The sequence below is a fragment of the Mytilus edulis genome, chromosome 13 (assembly GCF_963676685.1).
Source record: "Mytilus edulis chromosome 13, xbMytEdul2.2, whole genome shotgun sequence".
In the NCBI taxonomy this organism is placed as follows: Eukaryota; Metazoa; Mollusca; class Bivalvia; order Mytilida; family Mytilidae; genus Mytilus; species Mytilus edulis.
This window is the reverse complement of record NC_092356.1, coordinates 56,387,624-56,410,757: the sequence shown is the minus strand read 5'-3', so window position 1 is coordinate 56,410,757 and position 23,134 is coordinate 56,387,624. Positions and strand designations below refer to the sequence as shown.

Below are 23,134 nucleotides of genomic sequence, written 5' to 3'. Positions count from 1 at the left end.
TGAACAAATGTAACTATAAATATTTCGGATAACAGATATCCTTCCTTAGTATGATCACGATGTAAAATAAATCATATCAATTAAACTATTCTGTTTTTAAAACTATAACAATCTTGGTTTCTAGAAATACAATAAAACAGGCTAAACAGTTTTCCCCGAACATCATATATTGAGAAGCTAGTACAATCCCAAAATAATCCAAAACACGATGCAAAGTTATAATAATTTTAATGTATTTGGTTTTGATGTTATATTTGTTATTCTCATCGGATTTTGTCTAATGCTTAGTCCGTTTCTGTGTATATTACATTTTAATGTTGTGTCGTTGTTCTCTTATATTTAATGCGTTTCCCTCAGTTTTAGTTTGTTCCTCCAATTTTGTTTTTTGTCCATAGATTTACGAGTTTTGGACAGCGGTATACTACTGTTACCTTTATTTATACCCTCAGAAAATAATAATTTGCGATATGAAATGGCACAACTCTAAAATTCAAACATCTTCTTTTCTATGCAACCATTTATTTCAGTCGCAAGTCTAGTATCTTACAAATGTTTCAGACTCCCTAGTCAGAGTTGCCATTTAATACAGTGTAACTTGATGTACTGTTTCAACTTTAAGGTACTAATTAAGGAAGTACATACAAAATGTTTGCCCAGGATTGAGCTGGGATTCCCCCCCCCCCCCCCCCAATTTTTATAAGATTTTCCCTACCGAACTCTTAACCCAGGACTATCTGATGCATAAAAAAGCAAAGATAACATGGGAGAAGGTTCCCCTTATCCTAAAGGAACCAACCCATTCTTTGCGAAATATTTTTGTTTCAATCAACATACCTGTGAAATTTACTGCTGTTGTATCCTTGAGTTTGAGATTGTTTTTTAGCATTACATTACTCTGACGTCCGACAGCTGGTTTACCAGACAAGCTTTGTTTGGCAAAACAGCTGTCGGACGTCGGAGTAATATCAAACTTCTCTCTGGGTTGATCAAACAAACATCTTTGTCTCTGCTTGTAATTACAACAAATGAACATAGGGAAAGTTACACTATGGCCTTTACGTAAGCAACACAGGCCTTATTTCATAATTAGATATGGATAGAAACATGTGCAACACTGGCAACAGTGCCTGTGATAAGCAGTATCACTTTTACAGTCTTTTATGTTTGTTTGTTTGTTTTTATTATTTTATTGGAATATTGGTTTTTGTCTTAGTCTCATGTTTAATCAGATTTCTTCTTCTAATTACAATTTGTAGTTAATCCTCTGCTATTCATGATTGTCTGCTATCCCAGGTGAAATTCCGACCAACAATGCATTTTCATTCTGTAACGGAAATGTAGTATTCTTGCCTCCCAAAGAGAGAACTCCATCAGAGGAGATAATTACTGAGGTTCCAAATGGGATAATTTGCCAAATTAAATTAAAAAAAAGTTACATGGTCCATCATTTGCCAGTCAAATGTATTTTTTTTATTTATTTACATTGAATCCCCCTTAAAATATTTTAATTATTTTCTACACGTGTAGTTGTTGTAGATTGGCAAGTCAGATAACCTCATATTCATTCAATTTTGGGTGATTATGTACTTGATAAAACTAATTATATAAAAAAGATGTACAATTTTCTGCTAAAATAAATATTTATTTATCAAGCAATTCTATTCAAAGGCTGATATTACTTTGGGAACTGAATTTAGACATAAAACTATATATTGTTATCGAAATCTAAGATTAGTGCTGATAACATTTTGTAGGTCCAAGACTGCATCTGTTTCCATAGCAACGCAATAAATTGAGGTCTCTGAACTAGCAATTCATTAAAAAGACTCAATAGGAATCGTTTATACTGTCGGCATTCCAATGGGAACCAAGTGTGCCCCTCTTCTTGCCGACTTGATTCTTTATTTTTATGAGGCTGACTTCATACAGGAACTTCTTAAGGAGAAAGATAAGAAGTTACCAATATCCTTTAACTACTTTCCGCTATATAGATGATGTTCTTTCACTAAATAATTCAAATTCAAATTCACATCTATCCCATCAAACTAGAGATAAAGGATACAACAGCTACAGTTAAGTCGACCTCATATCTTGACTTACATCTAGAAATTGACAATGAGGGTCGGTTGAAAACAAAACTTTACATCAAAACAGATGAGTTCAGCTTTCCAATTGTGAACTTTCCATTTCTAAATAGCAACATTCGAGCAGCACCTGCATATGGGATATATATCTCCCAATTGATACGATATTCCCGTGTTTGCATTTCCTATCATCATTTTCTTGATAGAGGGTTGCTGCTCACAATGAAGCTATTAAACCAAGAGTTCCAAATGGTGAAGTTGAAATCATCCCTTCGTAAAATTTACTTTGAACTTGTTTGGCTTTATAAATATTTTGAGATGAGCGTCACTGATTAATTATATGTAGACGAAACGCGCGTCTGGCGTACTAAATTATAATCCTGGTACCTTTAATAACTATTTACAGACGTCATCACAAGTTGGTTGACCGTAATGGAATAATCGTTTCACATATGATATTGGATATGTTCATTACGTCGTAACTACAATCCCCTTCTCTTTCATGAAGGTGTAATACCACCATTGATTTTTCCCTATTAGTCTTTGTTAAATTGGTACTTTTAAAAAAAATGTACAGAATTTACCTTTATTTCAACCAAAGAAATACTTTGCATGAATAAAGTTTAATCCTTTCCAGTGCTACAGTGAAAATTTCACACTACATTTCATTGCATATAAGAAAGTAACCTGCACCGGAAGTAAACAATCACATTTTTACCAGGTTATTTACTGGTTACCTGCTTTGGCAACTATGTAACCTTAACTTTCCAAAATATTTTATAAGACCATCAAATAAAAAAAGAATGATGCTTTCAGACACCCAACATACATGTTTATGACTCAGAAAAATTTAAGTGCATTGAAATGCAGGGTTAATTTTCTACAACTGTCAAATTCAAGGGAATATTTTTTTAGACCTACTTTCGTATGCAACCGGATGTGGCGTATCGTGATTTGGTGGTATTACACCTAAAGAACACCTAAATGTCAAATAAACTTAATGTAATTTTTTTCCCTCCAATTGCAAGTTATTTCAAGCATAACTGCCAAGTTTTGTCTCAGTCAGATCTATAGTTTCAGAGAAAATCACTATAATGTAAGGCCATATCCTACGGCAATTTCAGTCTAATTTCTTCGACAAATCCAAATTTCAGTGTATCATTATTAAATGCAGTGTTGACTAGTATCTGATCAAAAACTCATGATCTATGCATTCAAACAATTAAATAGAATACAAAAGACAACTTTTAGATGATAAACAATTTTATTGCACCTTTTAGAGTTCATTTGAAGGTCTGTTTTGGTCTGTTTTGGTCCATTTTTCCTCCTTCCTTCCTTTTTCATCAAAACTTGATATCTTTTGTCTAAAAAATAAAACAAATGTGATTATTTCCCCACAAAAATGATATAAATCAATAATTAAAGTGTTTTAGCTGAAAGAACTGTCTCTATAAATGTTAACAGTCTACACGGAAGTTTCTAGAAGCCCTTATGTGTAACTCGAGTTTTTAGTCTGTTCGCCTAGTGTGACAAATAACGGTTCCCTTTCAGTCAACCATTTATTGTTACTGGTATCAAAGTCTTTTTATTTACTCATAACAGTATATTTCTAATAGATTTACACAAAGTGTCCACTTTCTTGTATTTTACATTAGAAAATGGGGAGAAAGAGTAATAAAAAATACCTCAAAATGTTTTTAAAAAGGGTTATGTCCCTTGGAATGCTGGTACAAAAAATAATTGGTAAGAATTATAAAGTTGAAGTATGTGAGACTGGATTCTGATGTGTATAAATCCAGGGCAAATAAGTGTTTAGATGATTTATTGTCTGTGCAAAATGTAGATGGCACAATGGCAAATTGTAAACTTTTGCGGCCAAAAAAAACACAAAAAACATGATGATAGTTGATACTTACTTTAATGCTGAAGTGTCATCTGCAGACCAATTCACATATAAGATTTTTCAACAGAATGCTCTTCAGAACATGTGAACACTGAAATAAAAATTTCACATGTTGTATAAACAAAACTGTTAGGGTATTATTTAAAATTTAACACAGTAAACTAAATACAGCTTTGTCTGTCCACCCATTTGACTTAGAAAACACCCGTAAACCCCCATTTCAAGGCAATTTTACCTCAAACGTGCTTTCTGTGTCTCAATCCATTCCGAATAGTCCATGTTTACAATGTATGAACTGGTTTATTAATAACTTTTAAAAATGAAAGTACAATAAGGTCACGAGTGCACATGTAGTTTCCCTAAATAGGTGTAATACCACCATTGATTTTTCCCTATTAGTCTTTGTTAAATTGGTACTTTTAAAAAAAATGTACAGAATTTACCTTTATTTCAACCAAAGAAATACTTTGCATGAATAAAGTTTAATCCTTTCCAGTGCTACAGTGAAAATTTCACACTACATTTCATTGCATATAAGAAAGTAACCTGCACCGGAAGTAAACAATCACATTTTTACCAGGTTATTTACTGGTTACCTGCTTTGGCAACTATGTAACCTTAACTTTCCAAAATATTTTATAAGACCATCAAATAAAAAAAGAATGATGCTTTCAGACACCCAACATACATGTTTATGACTCAGAAAAATTTAAGTGCATTGAAATGCAGGGTTAATTTTCTACAACTGTCAAATTCAAGGGAATATTTTTTTAGACCTACTTTCGTATGCAACCGGATGTGGCGTATCATGATTTGGTGGTATTACACCTGAATGTGACATACCGAATTCGAATATTTATCGGATTTGTTATAACATGAGCAACACGACGAATGACACATGTGGAGGAGGATCTGCTTACCCTTACGGAGCACCTGAGATCACCCCAAGGTTTTTGGTTTGTCTTTTTCATTTTTAGCCATGACGTTGTCAGTTTATTTTCAATTTATGAGTTTGCCTGTCTCTCTGGTATCTTTCGTCCCTCTTTTATAGTGGTTTTCACCTTAATCTGTGATTTTGACACTTTCCATATTTTTGACAAAATCCTTGGAACTTGATGACATTCTCTCTTAAATATATGTTGTATTTGATGAAAAACATAATATATATAATTGTTGAGAGGGAAAACGAATGTGGCGACTTCGATTTGAGATAAAAAAAAAAAAAAAAAAAAATCATCTGAAAAGAAACGTTAAATACGATATTTGATAAATATTTGTCTCGCTTGACGGAGTCAAAAAGCGAGATATAGGTATGCTGTTTCCAGTGTCGGCGGCGTCAACAATGTTTTAGTTTCTGATTATGTCTAGCTTGTTGTGAAACACAAGTTGTAGGTCAATGATATTTGGTATGCAGTTGTACAATCATTGCAATATCTCATTTCCATAAAAATTATTTGGCCCTGCCCCCTCAGTCATGGTCTATTGACGATGAAACTTTTGTCTATTTTACATGTATTAGTTTGTGATTAGGTCAGTTTATGGGGAACTCATAGTGGTAGGTCAATGCTAATTGTTATTCAGTTGTATAAGCTTTAGCATATCTCATTTCAATGGAGAATAATTTGCTCCGTCCACCCAGTCATGGTGTATCGACTTTGAAACTTTTGATTAGTTTACATATATAAGTTTGTGATTAAATCAGTTTAAGATGAACTGCTAATGTTAAGTCAATGATATTTGGTAATGCAAATGTATTGGCGTTTGTACGTATTGTTTCAATGGAGATTATATAGCTCCACCCCTCTTCATAGATTGACATTAAAACGTTTACATTTAACAAGTTTATGTTAGTGCTGCTTAGGTTTGTTTAAAGGGAACAACTTATAATAAGTCAATTATATTTGGTATTCAGTTGTATTAGCATTGGCACATCTCATTTACATGGAGATAGTTTAGCTATCTACATCAGTCATGGTTCATTGATTTTGAATATTAACCTAACTTCGTTAAGTATTGACATTTTTAATTTCAACATTTCCATAATCAAAATTACAAAAAAAGCGAGACATCTCTCTGTGATTACAAATTTTATTCATATTTAAGGAGGCTCCAGGGTACAAACCTTTAAGCAAAATTTTAAATATTTTTTATTTCATTACAATTGTTTTTATTACACTATTTGTTATTACTTTTATATTTTTTATTTCGATATTACCTCCCTAATGCTTGAATTTTGGCATTTTGAAAGACCAAGTCAGTCAAAATCATTTACAACAAGAGGCTGTCACAGCGACAGCAAACCGGATTTATTAATATTTATTTGTGTCCTGGCAATATCACAAGAACCATTACTGATGAATGGTGAAAGTGAAAATCGTCAATATCAAATTTGACTTCCATTTTGTCATCAGCATCAACATATTAAAATTTGAAAAGCAACAAAACAAAAGCTTTTATCATATGAAATTGATCCCTCATTTCATGTGTAGTCATTACATTGAAGGGTTACTCTCCTTCGAGGGGTTGTTCCCAACCTTTTGGATATATTTCTTCATAACGAGTTTTCTTTTCTTTATCATTGTAAATGAAAAAGTTGAGACGTACAACTATGCTTGAAACACGCGTGTCACTCAAACGACTTTAAAGTAGTCTCCCTAATCAATTACGTATATTTAAGTCAAAGGATAATTAAAGTTTTAAATCGGAGATTTTTCTTACCTTTTGAACATTTTTCGTCACAACAACAGCTTTCTTTTCTAAACTATCTTTAAAAGGAGAGGAGACGTCAAAAGTTCGCTTCAAACACGTGCGTCGCAAAGTGGTAAACAAATTCTGTATGTGACATTTAGCGGAAGCCATTTAACCATATCATTTTGTCAAACAATTCAATCAACATCTTTATTAATTAGTCCTTTGTTGCCGATAGCTATAAAATGCAATCAGCTGATTATTGATTTTCGGTCCAAATCCTAATGAGGTCAAGGTGAATTCCGAGTATTGTCTGATAAGGGAAAAGTCCGTGAAACTTGAAAATAGTAAATAAACAAGATGAAGGAAAATAAATCGATATATATTTCTTTCCCCAAATTCTTTCGCAAATTACGAATTTTTATCGCCACAATTATTATTCTTTCGCAAATTGCGAAAATGGCGACCGCCAGCGGAAACCCTGGGTAGAACAGTTCATGCGTAAATGCACGGACACAACTGGAAACTCCATTTTTCAATCTTTCAAGAACCATAACTCCTGAACTGTAAAAGTCAAAATCGCCATTATTGAACTTGACCTTCATTTAATTGTCAGTAACAACATATTAAAATTTGAAAAGCTTAGATTGAATGGTTCATGAGTAAATGCAACAACGTGAATGGAAACGCCATTTTACAATCTTTCACGAACCATAACGCCTGAACGGTAAAAGTCAAAATCGTCATTATTGAACTTGACCTCTATTTTGTCATCAGTAACAACATATAAAAATTTCAAAAGCTTTGGTTGAATGGTTCATGAGAAAATGCACGGACACGACTGGAAACACCATTTTTCAATCTTTCAAGAACCATAACTCATGAATGGTAAAAGTCAAAATCGTCATTATTTAACTTGACCTCTATTTTGTCATCAGTAACAACATATTAAAATTTGGGAAGCTTTGGTAGAACAGTTCATGCGTAAATGCACGGACACAACTGGAAACTCCATTTTTCAATCTTTCAAGAACCATAACTCCTTAACAGTAAAAGTCAAAATCGTCATTATTGAACTTGACCTCCATTTTGTCATCAGTAACAACATATTAAAATTTGGGAAGCTTTGGTAGAACAGTTCTTGCGTAAATGCACGGACACGACTGGAAACTGCATTTTTCAATCTTTCAAGAACCATAACTCCTGAACGGTAAAAGTCAAAATCGCCATTATTGAACTTGACCTTCATTGAGTTGTCAGTAACAACATATTGAAATTTTAAAAGCTTTGGTTGAACGGTTCATGAGTTAATGCACGGACAACATTTGATTGCCGCCTGCACGACCACCCGGCCGCCCGTCGTACATCCCCAAATCAATAACCGACATTTTTGTCACAAAAATCCGGTTAAAAATCAATTGAATCGAAAAAAGAAAATCCTCAGGTGTTTAAAAAATGTCAATAAAAGAGGGACGAAAGATACAAAAGGGACAGTCAAACTCATAAATCTAAAACAAACTGCAATAAGTCTTTCATCAAATGTACTACGTGTTATAGGCCGAAATTTGTCCTTTCTGGACCTTCTCCTTTTGTTTGACAACATGGTTTGAGTAAACATAAAATGTAAAAAAATGTAAAAATGCAAATAGATGTTTCTCGAATTTCGTTTCACATCATTTCCTTATACAAACAAACTTAAAAATACATTATATACTGAAGCTGTTTTATTTGAGCAGTCACATTGTATTGACCGTATATTAATATGTGATATACAGTCAATGACCGTATATCACCTTGTGTATGACGTTGACAATGCGTTACCGTAGAGTTTTATTTATGACTTCAATAAAACGTACAGGTTCGTGGAAATTTTACGGTCCTCTCCAAACTAGAAAATGATGCTTTTATTTAAAACAGTTATAAGTGCTGCAGCAGTATATAAAGAATAACCATGCACTGTCTCGAAATATCAATGTTATTTGTACTCGGCTCGAAACAGGTAGAAATGCTCGGCACAGCCTCGCCTTTTACCTGTTTCTAAGCCTTGTACAAATAACATTGATATTTCGAGACAATGTATGATTATTCTATATCTACACATACAATGCTATCTCATTTTAGATCTGTATTAGTTATAGTATTTGCAATTGTGGTTTTCGTTGTCATGAAATACATCACAAGTAAATCACGTAAGTAGATTGATTTATATTATATGGATAGCGCATATATATATAGGATACGTTCTTAATCATTAATCTTGCATTACAAATATATAAATACGAATTCTAAATACTTGTAAAACCAAGAAACAAATTAAAAAGAAATTGAAGCACCTTAAAGCATTCAATTTGAAGTCTTTGAAACCAGTTCCAATACTTGCTCTTCATGGATGATGTAAACATCAAATTTTCTCATCATAGATACCAGGATTGAAAATTTGTATTTGCCCCAGACTCGCGTTTTGTTTTCAAAAGACTCGTCAGTGATATTTGTTAAAAAATGTTAAAAAAAAAGAACTCATAATCCTAATAGTTTCGCCAGCCAAATACAGCTACGGTAATAAAGGCAACAGTAGTATACCGCTGGTTGAAAGACATAAAACGATTGAGAGGAAACCAATCCGGGTTACGAACTAAAACCGAGGAAACACATGAACCGTAAGAAAAAAAAACAACGAAATAACAGGAACACTGAAGTGCAACAAAAAAAGACAATGAAACACACACAGAAACGAACTATAAGATGATAACTGTCCTTTTTCTGAGTTGCTGCAGGTAATCTTTTCCTGAGGTAGAAAAATCTTAGTATTCAAAAGTTCTTAAGTTTTGTAAAACGTTAATTTATTATTATGACCATATCAACATGATCAATGAAAATTCTATATGTTTTGCCAAATACAGCTCATATAACATATTCCTTAGTATTTTTGTGAAAAGTTTATTTATGATCATTATGACCACATCAATGATAATGCATGTGCTGACTACTTCTTAGCTAGTAGTACCCTCGTGGGATAAATTTGGATAAGAAAATTAAAAACATTGGCACCACATGGGCTACATGAAAAGATGTAGTTCGACTTCGTGTAGTGCTACACATTTGGGTTATATTAATTACATGTATTACTACAATATATGTTTCTTTTTCTTTACCTGACTTATCTTTAAAATAAATATGGTGAATATACCAGTTTAAATTGCTTAATTTTTTAGGGATGTAAAAGTACCAAAATACGTTCAAATAGTTAAGCTTAGTCAAAATTTAGTATTATACTTTAACGGCCTTTTGTTTGCGATTTTTTAATACGAAGCCTCTGTTGTAACTATTCTACCGTTGTCAAATTTGAAATATATACAGATTTGGATCGTTCAGTATTTGGAATTTTTATTGACGCAATCGTTCTTTTGACATCATAACTGTAGTCACCGTTGGAGTTTAAGAGTTCAGCTAGTTAAAATCGCACATTATTATTTTTATTTGAAGCATATGTTTGCAGTCTCTGTTGTAGTGAGCCATATAACCTATGTCATGTTTAACACATATTTAGAATGGTGCAAGCGTCTTAACTGATGTAAGGTTCGATTTTTTTTTTTAATGTATAGGTTTCAGAATTGTTTTAGTTTAATCAAAGTAGACTTATATGATTCATTTGACATCAAAATCATACTGATAAAGGATATTTGTTCTATTAATAACTAATCACATTTATAGTTTCCTTTTTTTGCTATTATATATATTATTTTTATTAATATTTGAAGCATATGTTTGTGTGTGTTACATTGCAGTGTTGTGTCGTTGTTCTCCTCTTATGTTTGGTGCGTTTCCCTGAGTTTTAGTTTGTTACCCCGATTTTGTTTCTTGTCCATGGATTTATGAGTTTGAACAGCGGTATACTACTGTTGCCTTTATTTTGCAGTCTCTGTCATTCTGCTATAATCTTTCAATATAATGTATTTAAACCTATGATTGTACTGTTATACCACTGTCCAAGGTTAGGGGGAGGGTTTGGATCCCGCTAACATGTTTAACCCCGCCACATTATTTTAAGTATATGCCTGTCCCATGTCAGGAGCCTGTAAGTCAGAGGTTGTCGTTTGTTTATGTGTTACATATTTGTTTTTCGTTCATTTTTTTTTTATATAAATAAGGCTGGACGTTTTCTCGTTTAAATTGTTTTACATTGTCTTATCGGGGCCTTTTATAGCTGACTATGCGGTATGGGCTTTGCTCATTGTTGTTGGCCGTACGATGACCTATAGTTGTTAATGTATGTGTCATGTTGGTCTCTTGTGGACAGTTGTATCATTGAAAATCATACCGCATCTTCTTTTTTATATGTATCGTAACACATAACGATCCAGCACCCTCGTGGGAAAAATCGCTGACTTTTATCCAGACGTTTTATATATATTTTATATGAACCTTTACAATAGATAATTTAGCTGATCTATTACAATTTCATATTCATGCCTTATATATCATGTTATAGATTTCCTGTTACAAAACATTTTTCGAAAAACTAAGGAGTTTCTTATCCCAGGAATAGATTACCTTAGCCATATTTGGGACAACTTTTGGAAATTTTGGTCCTAAATGCTCTTCAACTTTGTACTTGTTTGACTGTATAACTATTTTTGTCTGACTGTCACTGATGAGTCTTATGTAGACGAAACGCGCGTCTGGCGTATAAATTTATAATCCGGGTAACTTTGATAACAATATACACCACTGAGTCGATGACACTGCTGGTTGACGTTTCGTCCCGATGGTATCACCAGCCCAGTAGTCAGCACTTTGGTGTGGACACAAATATATATATTATATGGTCATTTTATAAATTTCCTGTTACAAAACTTTGCATTTCTCGAAAAAAACTAAGATTTTTTTTATCCCAGGAATAAATTACCTTAGCCGTATTTGGCTTAACTTTTTTTGGAATTTCGGGACCTTAATGCTCTAGCTTCAACTTTGTACTTGTTTGGCTTTATAACTATTTTTATCCGAGCGTCACTGATGAACTTGATGTAGACGAAACGTGCGTCTGGCGTATTTATTTATAATCTTGGTACCTTTGATAACAAATTACGACTCTAGGATAAAACTGACGAGGAAAGGTAACACCCAGCCATCGAAAGATCTATTTTAAGAGCCTAGTATGTCAATTGGTCTAGGGCGTCGGGCATAGTGCAATGCGATTTGGGGCTAAGATATCTCAGTAGCATGAGTTCGAATCCCTGCGAGGAAGAACAAAAAAGTGGTGACGCAAATTTACAGACATAACATTGTTGGGCTAATGTTTAGACGAATTATATATATATATATATATATAATTTAAAAGTAAAAAACACAAAAAATCACATCATAAAACGAACATTGTTTCTGTTAGCGCTTTCACCGCATCTCCATGCGACCGATGTGGAAAGGGAAAATTTAAAATATATCCCTTTTTTAAGATGTGGACCGAAGATAAAATTCCGCGTGAAGCCAAGGAACAATATTTTATTGAACTTTATAAGCCCACACTAAATAGGAAGTGAAATTCGGTCCGTTAATAAAATTCCGTAAGATATATACAACTACCGCATGACGTTACTATAACGTAACGTCACAAGTCGTTACTATAACGTAACGTCACAAGTCGTTACTATTAACGATAACAATTCTGTCTGATGAACCGCTGGAGATGCGGTGAAAGCGCTAACAGAAACAATGTTCGTTTTATGATGTGATTTTTTGTGTTTTTTACTTTTAAATTATATTTTCTGTACCAAGGACTTTTTATTTATCAAAATATATATATATATATATACAACTCGTCTAAACATCAACCCAACAATGTTAGATCTGTAAATTTGCGAAAGCAAATTTACAGATCTAACATTGTTGGGTTGATGTTTAGACGAGTTGTATATACATTATGCACAGCCATGTATCACCATCATTGAAGGCGATCCGATGGATACATCTGTTGTAGAGTTGTCACTGACTCAGACGTACTTATATATATATATATATATATATATATATTCATTAAATAAAATAATAAAATAAGTAAAAAGTTAACAGTTTACTTATTTTATTATTTTATTTAATGAATATATATATCTGCACATGTGAAAATTATTTTTTACGCCTATATATATATATATATGCTAGATTAAAACTGACGTGGAAAGGTAACACACGGCCAGCGAAAGCTCTTTTTTTAAAGAGCCCAGGTGGTCGTGTGGTCTAGCGTGACGGCTGCAGTGCAGGCGATTTGGTGTCACGATATCACAGTAGCATGGGTTCGAATCCCGGCGAGGGAAGAACTAAAAATTTGCGAAAGCAAATTTACAGATCTAACATCGTTGGGTTGATGTTTAGACGAGTTGTATATACATTATGTACACAGCCATGTATCACCATCATTGATGGCGATCCGATGGATACATCTGTTGTAGGGTTGTCACTGACTCAGACGTACTTATAAATATAATTATTTTCTGTGACTGTATCTTACATTAATTTGTAGGATCCTTTACTATAGATAATTTAGCTGATCTGTAACAATAACATCTTCATGCCTTTTATATCATGTACTGCAGTACGCCGCTAGATTAAAACTGACGTGGAAAGGTAACACACGGCCAGCGAAAGCTCTTTTTTTAAAGAGCCCAGGTGGTCGTGTGGTCTAGCGGGACGGCTGCAGTGCAGGCGATTTGGTGTCACGATATCACAGTAGCATGGGTTCGAACCCCAGTACCAGTTTGGTTGGTGGATATCATTGAAGTATCGACTTCCGATAAAAAAAAAACGTATACATATATAGTACCGATAAAAAGCAGGCTTGATTCGATCGATTGCCGACATGACTGGTCTGTCAAATAGCAGACTGTCTATCAGTCAGGTTATATTATTATATCATTTAAGTTATAAAAACCGATTTACTTCAGTAGTTGTGGGTAACACGATTTTCACCAGTTTCCTTTATTTACATGATAATAGTAAAACGCTTCATTTGCGTTTATTTTGCATACAAATTCACTTTGGTATTTACTTTATCATGTTTATACAATACAACTTTTATTTTTATTTTTTCTTATTTGTTTACCAGATTCTTAATTTAGATAGGACACATCAATCCTTAACACAATCTATGTGATTTCGGATTTGCGGTCCGAGACGTTTACTTTGACCTAATCAGTATTCTTTTCAGTTCGATCAGTATGCAATAATTTGAAATTGTCACTTTTATTTCATTTTTATTGTTTTTATCAGTCTTTACAATAATTTTGTATGTGCTTTGTTTGCTCAAATTTTAAACGAAAAGTCTATAAGCAATGACAAAATCCAAAATTCAAACCCATCAAACGAAAATATAGCAACCGTCATAATCATGTTTTGGTACAGGCATTTTTCTACTGAAGAAAAATGGTAGTCGCATACAATTCCATTATGTTGATACTATATGGGAACAAAACGAACAGACTTAATAGATAAAAATAACGGAACAGCAGCCATTATTGTTTTATAATTTTAATAACTATAAAACAAAAAAATAGGAAACACAAAAAGACAAAGCACATTAGAAAAAAAACGAAAGACAAGCATACAAAAATTTAGCATAGCACAATAACACAATGACGTAATGTATTAGGACTGAGCCACGTCAAGTGTATAGTTTAAACATATTTATTTATAGTGGGTTGGGAATCAAGTTTTGCAACATATATTCATCAAATTTCCATTTTGCGGGTGCGAGTGCTGCCTTGTAGCGGCATAATGCTACACTTTTTCGAAATCAAAAAGAGTGTCTTCAACGTGGAAGTGATATGGCTCTCTCTCGACACGGGTCAGCCATTTATCGACCCCTTCCGACAGACTGTCATCGTTTCCTTTTAGAACAAAATCACAAATAGTGTCAAGGGAGAGCCGAAAATTCAGTCACGTCAAGTGTACATATTACCAACAATGGTAAAAGTAATAATTAACAAAGACAAATAAAAGAATACTTTAACACGTTATTAGGATTAAAAAGCTCAGTACCTAGAATCTATACTTGAAGGCCATCGTGTATTACTTGTGAAAGTGATATAGAATACTTATCAACTATGTCTTGATATCTTCCGAAAAAAAGGCGTTCATTGAAATAACCCTGGGTCATCAATTTTCTGCTCAGACACTGGTGACGTTTTACAACGTCTAAGCATCAGCAAAACTTATGAATACCAAAATGATGTGAGATAAGTATATCCTTTATGTAGGTTAGGTTTGTAGATTGCTACTTAGGTGAGGTAAATAAATGTTTTGAAATTAAATTGTCTCGTTTGTCATAGATTTTTTTACTGAGATGACCGTTTATGACAAATTCGAGGTATAAGTCTAAAAATACGGCAGAGATAGTCGTGTCTGTTGTTTTTTAAATTTCTTGTTCTGGAGGAACCCAGTCAGATAATATGAAAAATCGAAGATGTGATTTGTTTGCCAATGAGACAACTCTCAACGAAAAACCAAAGAACACAGAAATTGACGAGTGTAGGTCATCATACGGTCTTTAATACTGAGCATAGCCCATGGCGTATAGTCAGCTATAAAAGGCCCCTTTATGACAATGTAAAACAATTAAAACGAGATCACTTACGGCCTAATTTATGTACAAAAAATGAACGGAAACATATATTTAACACAAACAAACAACAACCACTAAATAAAAGGCTCGTGACTTTGGACAGGCACAAACATGCAGAATGTGGGTGAAACATATTTATTTAGAGGATCCCTACTCTCCTCCTAACCTGGGACAGTGATTAAACGGTACAACATAAGAATGGCAGATAAGTTTGGATTGTTAATGAAAGATCATCATTAATATCTGAATGTGAAATTTAATCTTCTGTCTTCTCTAATCTTTTTGTTTTGACAAGTGTCTGCGGAAACTTCTAAATATGCTGAATGGTATCTTAAAGTAAAGAAATTATAGCGTATGCTACCATTTTTATGTTGAACAGCATTGTGGACTATTTCATTTAGACAATTTTTCGATCTCACATGGGGTTTACTGGTATAAAGGTTTAAACAATTTTGATAGAACTTATTTATTTCAAAGATAGATCGACATTTAATTTGTTTTCAGAATTTCTTTAGAGATATATAGAATTCATATGGTTAATTCCACTATGCAAGTAAACAGTTTCACAGTATTTTTCTAATTCTCTTACTATTGTAACCGGAAAGCATGATTCTTCTTACTCGAACCTGGGATCTATATGTTACAAGGCTGCGCGTTAACCGACTGAGCTAAAGAAATACTTCCTTATCTCGACTGCTTACGGATGACTAGGTATCTACTACAATGTCTAAGGAAAGCAATCCAATCACACCATAACATTTTCTAATCTTCTCTTGCTACATGTTCTCCTCCGTTTAAATCGTCGAAAACGATATTTAAACTGGTAACATCATCTGAAAAATTGTAAGTTCAATACTAAAAAGTTCTATATATTTTGCAATGTGAACAACCTAACAAAGAGTACAAACATTCTATGCCGCTGCATATGTGTTATGCAAAGCTTGACCTAGATAAGTAATATTAAACGATTCAGACGCAAAAAAAAATAAATAACGTGTTGTTTTAATTTCCAAAATGCATTAAATGTGTAAGAATTTAAACAATTGAACACTTCGGCTTTTTTATGATAAAAAAACTTAACGTAAAGAAACAAACGATTGTGATCAAAGTATCGACGAATACAAATCAGGCAATTAACTGGACTGAATGAAATAAAACTAAGGTATTCGTTTTTTTTTGTTTTTGTTTTTTTTTTTATCTTTAGTAGACTAGAAAAAAAATCTGCCCATCAAAATCAAGGTTATATTTTTAATTTTCTACAGCATAAATTTACCTGAATATTTTTTAGATGCACTAGTGTGTTCTTGGGTGATTAGATTTTTCCAAATATTATCCAATTTTATGATGAACCTTTAAGTTTAAATAAAATCTACATTAAAAATTCAAAAAAATAAATTTTAGTTGTATGGTGCAAATATATCGTAGAAAATTCCAAAGTAACCTTTTCTTTTAAAATTTCTCACACATTAGACACGTAAGTTATACTCAAAAGTCAACAATTATTGTTTACGTTTTATTCCCAAGGCAAGAAAACATCACATAGTCTCAGCAAAAGTCCTCAAAGAAAATGATATGCTACCATAAATTTTTCAAATATATCGTAAACGCATGCATGGCTATTCTTATCCTCACATGTCACTCTCACTTGCAAATGTAACAATTATCTTAAGTGTGATATCGCCGATAATTACACCTTATGTAAGAATCCCGTGTTTTGATTGGTTAATAGCCAGTGTATTTTTCACCAATTTACTGTCATTAAATGAATATCGTTCATTTTTAACGCCGCCGGGGTATTTGCTGAAAGGATATGCCTTTTTTACCCTCTCTGCCGTGGTATTTGCCAAAAAATACTCTATCCGACTGGACGCTTGTAAGGTCACGATCATCAATGCATTTTAGTACATTAACATTCGGTGTAATTAAACAGATATATCATGTTATTGAGGGGTATTTGCGAAAAATACCCCTCCTTAACATGATATATCTGTTCAATACTTCATCTAACAAGAAACTTTTTGACCAAACAGTTAACAAAACAATGTATTAACAATGGTTAATGGTATGATTCATCGCCAATAGGCTAAAGTAAATATATTGATGATTATGATAAAACTAAATTAAATATAATGCTTTTTTTACCTAATAATAAGCGTTTGACGTCTTTAGCCGAACACTTTTCTTATTTTTACACGATTCAATTTACTGTGTGCTGGTTCATATTCTTGACGCCAGTCTTTGCTCCTTTGTAATAAAATCTACATACCAAAAAACAAATATGAAGCTTAGAAATGAAAAATATTAAATACTTAACTCGTTCAAAGGATTTCTACACGTCTCAATCTTCAAAATCGCTTATCTAAAAATACTACCATCGCTAACATTTTTAACAATAAAAATCGTGGTTACCCTAGGCCTTCTATCGATAAGTGTCATGCCAAAAAATGACTTGCATGTCCCCGTCTTTCCACCAACAATACGGTAAGGTCCACGTTTAATGGTCGCACATTTTCTTTAAATTTTGAAACTGATATTACTTGAAAAACATACAGTATTATTTATTTACTCAAATGAAACAAACCGGGATGCGGTATTCAGTACGTAGGTGAAACTGGGCGATATTTATCTAAACGCAAGCAAGAACACATGTATCGTTTTTAAAGTATCATTTATCAACATCTTAAGAAGCACAATCATCCTATTAAATATTTAACAGTTCAACCTTTAGAAGTAGTAAATAAGCAGCCTGGTGAATCTCATTCAAAGTTTGTACGATCACGGAAAATATTTGAATTAAATTGGATTAAAAAATTACAGACAGTCTACCCTCTCGGTCTTAATGATAATATCATGGGAATTGGCAATATATCAAGAACCGATTCTGTTAACATTTTGGATATAGTTTCTAAAACTGTTCGTAAAAATCATTCTCATGGACGCAGCAAAAATAGCAAACACCGAAAATTTCGGACCATCCATACAAATATTTCGGACCTAATTTCTATTTCAAAAAATAACGGCAGACATTGTCCGTTAACCAAGCTTTGTTCTTTACCTATAAATAAATTAAATAAAATTTTAGAGGATTGCAACACAATTTCATATTATAGTCCTAAGTATGAAATTGTTCAAATTATAATGGCATATTGTTATTCTAAACTTTTTCCAAAAATTGACCACCCTGAAGATCATACAAAACATTTTATTAAAATAAAGTATGTCAATCAAGGTTTTGATTTTGTAAATATTGCCGGTATTTTTAACGACCATTCTGTTAAAGATCAAATTTCTGGATATTTTATTAATACTGAACTCCCTCTTATTTGTTATATTTAATATTTAATCTACCCGGAAATATGTGTTTAGTTATAGCCAATTGTGTAAAGATATAAATATCATTGAAAAAACCCCTATGTCGTGTAATTGCAGGAATTTCGAATACACCTATGGCCCCATTTACCATATCATACCAGGAGACCTTAACATCGTTCGCGACCGAGAGTTAAAATCATTCCTCAGTAAAGGACTTAAATATTGTCCCCCGTCAATTATTAATTGGAATGAGTGTCGTAATATTATCCACGACTCACTCCATACCTACTATTTGAAATGGGTAAAACGGGAAAAAGCTAACAAAAAATCTTTGGACTCTTTTTATAATTCAGTAATGAAGATAGTTGATATTCGAATACAATATTTTAAAGAACATTTTACGCTTAACAACAACCATAAAAACCCTATTTCGCGTATCAAACATAAACTAAAAGAACTAGCCAAGGAATTTGTTTGTGTCCCGGCTGATAAAGCTGCTAATTATATCATTATTGTTTGACGTAAATTTTATATAGAGATTCTGCAAAAGGAAATCACGAATTCACCAACATTCCAACTGACTTCATTTTACGAAAACAACATCTGTAACAAACACAAACTTTCAGCTATTTCTTTACAAGCAGAACCAAATACAATGAAAGTCCCAACTATGTAGACCACTGGCTTCCGATGCTACACAAAAAACCTTACAAATATAGATTTATTTCATCTTCAAGCCATTGTTCCACTACTAAATTGTCTGTTTTACTTACTAGTACACTTGGTACAATAAAAAACCTGATAATAAATTGTTCAAATAAGGCCTTTAAAAATAGTGGAATTAATTACTTTTGGTGTGTCATAAACTCGTTGGAAGTACTTGATAAATTGCATGCATATATTGGTGATTTTGAATCTGTTCAAAGTTTTGATTTTTCTACCCTATATACCACTTTGCCTCATATTCTTATAAAGAAAAAAATCACATACCTAATTAACTGGGCATTTAAACTCTTGTTCAAACTCTTTTAGGTCATTTTTTAGAAGCAATAAACAAAAGAACTATGTCAATTGGACATGCTTTGATACTATATATGCGCTTGAATTTTTACTTGATTACATTTTTGTTCGCTTTGTAGATTCCGTATATCGTCAAGTTATTGGAATTCTAATGGGGACTAACTGTGCACCACTTATTGCGGACCTGTTTTTGTATTGTTATGAGTTACAATTTATGACTAAAATTAGCAAAGACTCATCAAAACAACATTTGATACAAAAATTTAACTATACTTTTAGATATTTGGATGACATATTGGATTTCAATAATGACGACTTCAGTATGTATACTAAAGAAGTTTATCCAGTTGAACTTACTTTAAATAAAGCTAATACTAACAATGACCACTGCCCTTTCCTTGAACTTGATATCTATATCATTAACGGGAAGCTTAATACAAAAATTTATGATAAAAGAGATGATTTTTCATTTCCTATCGTTAATTATCCACTTTTGCAATTTTGCGCCTGTCCCAAGTCAGGAGCCTCTGGCCTTTGTTAGTCTTGTATTATTTTTAATTTTAGTTTCTTGTGTATAATTCGGAGTTTAGTATCACGTCCATCATCACTGTAATAGTATACATATTTTTAGGGGCCAGCTGAAGGACACCTACGGATGCGGGAATTTTCGCTAAAATGAAGACCCATTGGTGGCCTTCGGCTGTTGTCTGCTCTATGGTCGGGTTGTTGTCGCTTTGACACATTCCCCATTTCCTTTCTCAATTGCATATGCTGAATTCATGGCAGTATTGTATAGTCAGGGTTAAAATATACGTTCCATTTTACAGACTCAGAAAGGAATATGAAGAGTTTATCATTCAAGTGTAAAAGAGGGACGAAGGAGACCAGAGGGACAGTCAAATTTTGTAAATTATGCATAGATTATTTCCTACGTAAAAACAATACAAATAATTTTCTGTTTGTATTGAAACTTTGTGTAAATATACGAATTGAAAATAAAGCAATAGCTACATGTTTTACAAATATATAATGCATTGCAGATTAATAAGAAATGTTTAAATTACAAACATATAAAGTTGTGATAATCTTGCTAATTGGAATCCGACTATTAATTTATTTTTGAAAAAGCAAATCGTTTTGCAACATCTTAAATCGAATTGATAGAGATTCCTGTAGTACATACTTCATAATCATGTAATTTGTTTCAAAATTAGTGCTGATACTACACAAAATGTAACAAGATAATTTATGTTTTTTTTTTTTTTTTTGTTTACCCAAAAACTGTCCTTCCGTTTTGAAATATGTCAGTAAATGTAATAATCAGCTTAAGTGTGATTTCGCCGAACACTTCAACTAACAAGGACCTTTTTGACCAAACATTAAACAAAACAATGGTTAATGCTATCATTCATCGCTAATAGGCTAAAGTCAATATATCAATGATTATGATAAATCGAAATTAAATGTAATGTTTATAACTTACATGTATAATATACAGTAAAATGCATATGCTGTATGTATGCCAGTATTGTATAATCAGGGTTAGAATATGTGTTCCATTTTACAAACTAGGAAAGGTTTTGGAAGCGTTCATCTTCAAGGGTAAATTAAGAACTACTGGATAATTTTTAATCTCTGTCTGTTTCTGTAAATAATTCTAACATAACTTTTGATTTTATAACCCTCCATAAAACCATTCTCCATGTGAAATTATAATTGTTTTGAATAGACAATTAACGATAGAATTTCTTGTTTGTGACGCTTGCATTTACTCACGCCTAACACGCGAAAGTAGGAATGTGTTTTTTAATTTGATAGATGCTTTTTATGTTTTTTGTATATGTTTTTTTTGTTTTGCGATTGTTACATAGTGATGACTGCTGTAACCATATTTTGACTATTTTACCGATTATGTCTGTTTTGTTCACGCATCGTTGTAAAAATAACGGAATTTGATGCAACTGTCATAAAAGTGAGAGGTTATGCGCTATAAAACCAGGTTGAATCCACCATTTTCTAAATTTGAAAATGCCTGTACCAAGTCAGGAATATGACAGTTCTTGTCCATTCGTTTGATGATTTTTATCCTTTGAATTTGCCATTTGATTAGGGACTTTCCGTTTTCAATTTTCCTCGGAGTTCAGTATTTTTATGATTTTACTGTTTATGCATAAATTATTTCCTACGTAAAAACAATACAAATAATTTTCTGTTTCAGGTTTCCGGTCTAAGAGTGACGTCAGTAGTTACAGAACTTGTCGCCAGTCATTGGAACAGGACGACGTGAGCAATGAGGAGACAGAAACGACAAACTAAATCATTATAAATGTCATCTTATTTATTATGAAATTATGTATTAAACCTTAAAACTGTGTGTAAATATACGAATTGAAAATAAAGCAATAGCTACATGATTCACAAAAATATTTTGCATTGCAGATTAATAAGAAATGTTTAAATTACAAGCATATAAATTCCTGATCGTCTTGCAAATTAGAGTTCTACTATAAATTTATTTGTAAAAGCGCAAATCGTTTGACAATCTTAAATCGAATAGACAGAGATTCCTGCATTACATATTTCAAGATCATGCAAATTGTTTTAAAATTATTACTGCTACTACAAATATTTATGTAACATGATAATTTATGTCTTTTTACCTTTTTCTACTTAAATACTGTTATTCCTTTTTTGAAATTGTCATCAAATATTTGTTCTGTAAATTCTCTTAGACGGTCTACTGAAAGGAAGCTGTGCTACATGTATGTAAAGTATCAACTCTGTCATTAAACATATCTTAAGTTGGTTTTTCATGGTATTGTCAGTTGCAAGGTAAACCTCCATATTTAATATTTTAACGGTATGTAGTTTTGTACATCTCGGAATAGTTTTAATTTGTAATGTGCTAAGTATACCCTTAAGTTTTCTTCTTTTTTAATGAGTTCAACGACCATTTAAATAATACGTACTAAAATACAGTAGACTTAAATATTTGGTGTAGCTAAAAACCACGAAAATCAGCTAGAACTAAAGATTTATTTATTAAACTTTATAATTTTCGATTTCGAACACATATGTAAACAAATTTGATGCAGCAAAGATTTGCATTTTTTAAAATTTCAGTTTCACAAGCTTCTTATGCAATATTTACAATAAAAACTGAACATCAAACATTGTGAATTTGCATATTAATTTCTAATAACACACTTTAATAAATAAATGCTTTAAAATGTACAATTATTATTTATAAATAAAAGGTGTATCGTCACCAGTATTGTTTAATTATTGTTTATTTCGACTCTATCATACGAAGGGGGTTTCTCTGTTGTTTTCACTGGTTATCCCACTGGAAGTCACATAGTGGAGTAATAAGTGATATAGATACAATGGATAAGCGTTGATTCTTGAAAAAGAAACCATGAGCCCGGAGGGCGAATGGTTTGTTTTTCATGAATCAACGCTTATCCATTGTATCTATCACTTAAACTATTGTGTTAATGTCTTTTGAAAATTAAC

At 32.4% G+C, this 23,134-nt stretch overlaps 1 protein-coding gene and 1 long non-coding RNA gene across 2 annotated transcripts in view; one reads left to right on the top strand and one right to left on the bottom strand.

The window, feature by feature from the left end:
• Nucleotides 1-4,103, bottom strand: part of LOC139502314 (uncharacterized) — a 108,553-nt gene extending 104,450 nt beyond the window's left edge. Inside the window, exons 1-2 of the long non-coding RNA XR_011658786.1 lie at nucleotides 4,001-4,103; nucleotides 3,358-3,448 (exon numbers count right to left, since the gene is read on the bottom strand). This is a non-coding gene — a long non-coding RNA (uncharacterized lncRNA). The remainder of the gene's footprint in view (nucleotides 1-3,357; nucleotides 3,449-4,000) is intronic.
• Nucleotides 1-22,889, top strand: part of LOC139502313 (uncharacterized) — a 51,639-nt gene extending 28,750 nt beyond the window's left edge. Inside the window, exons 5-6 of the mRNA XM_071291744.1 lie at nucleotides 8,797-8,864; nucleotides 21,837-22,889. Of these exons, the coding sequence (XP_071147845.1) occupies nucleotides 8,797-8,864; nucleotides 21,837-21,934 (166 nt within the window). The 3' untranslated portion in view covers nucleotides 21,935-22,889. The remainder of the gene's footprint in view (nucleotides 1-8,796; nucleotides 8,865-21,836) is intronic.
• Nucleotides 22,890-23,134: the final 245 nt, after the last annotated feature.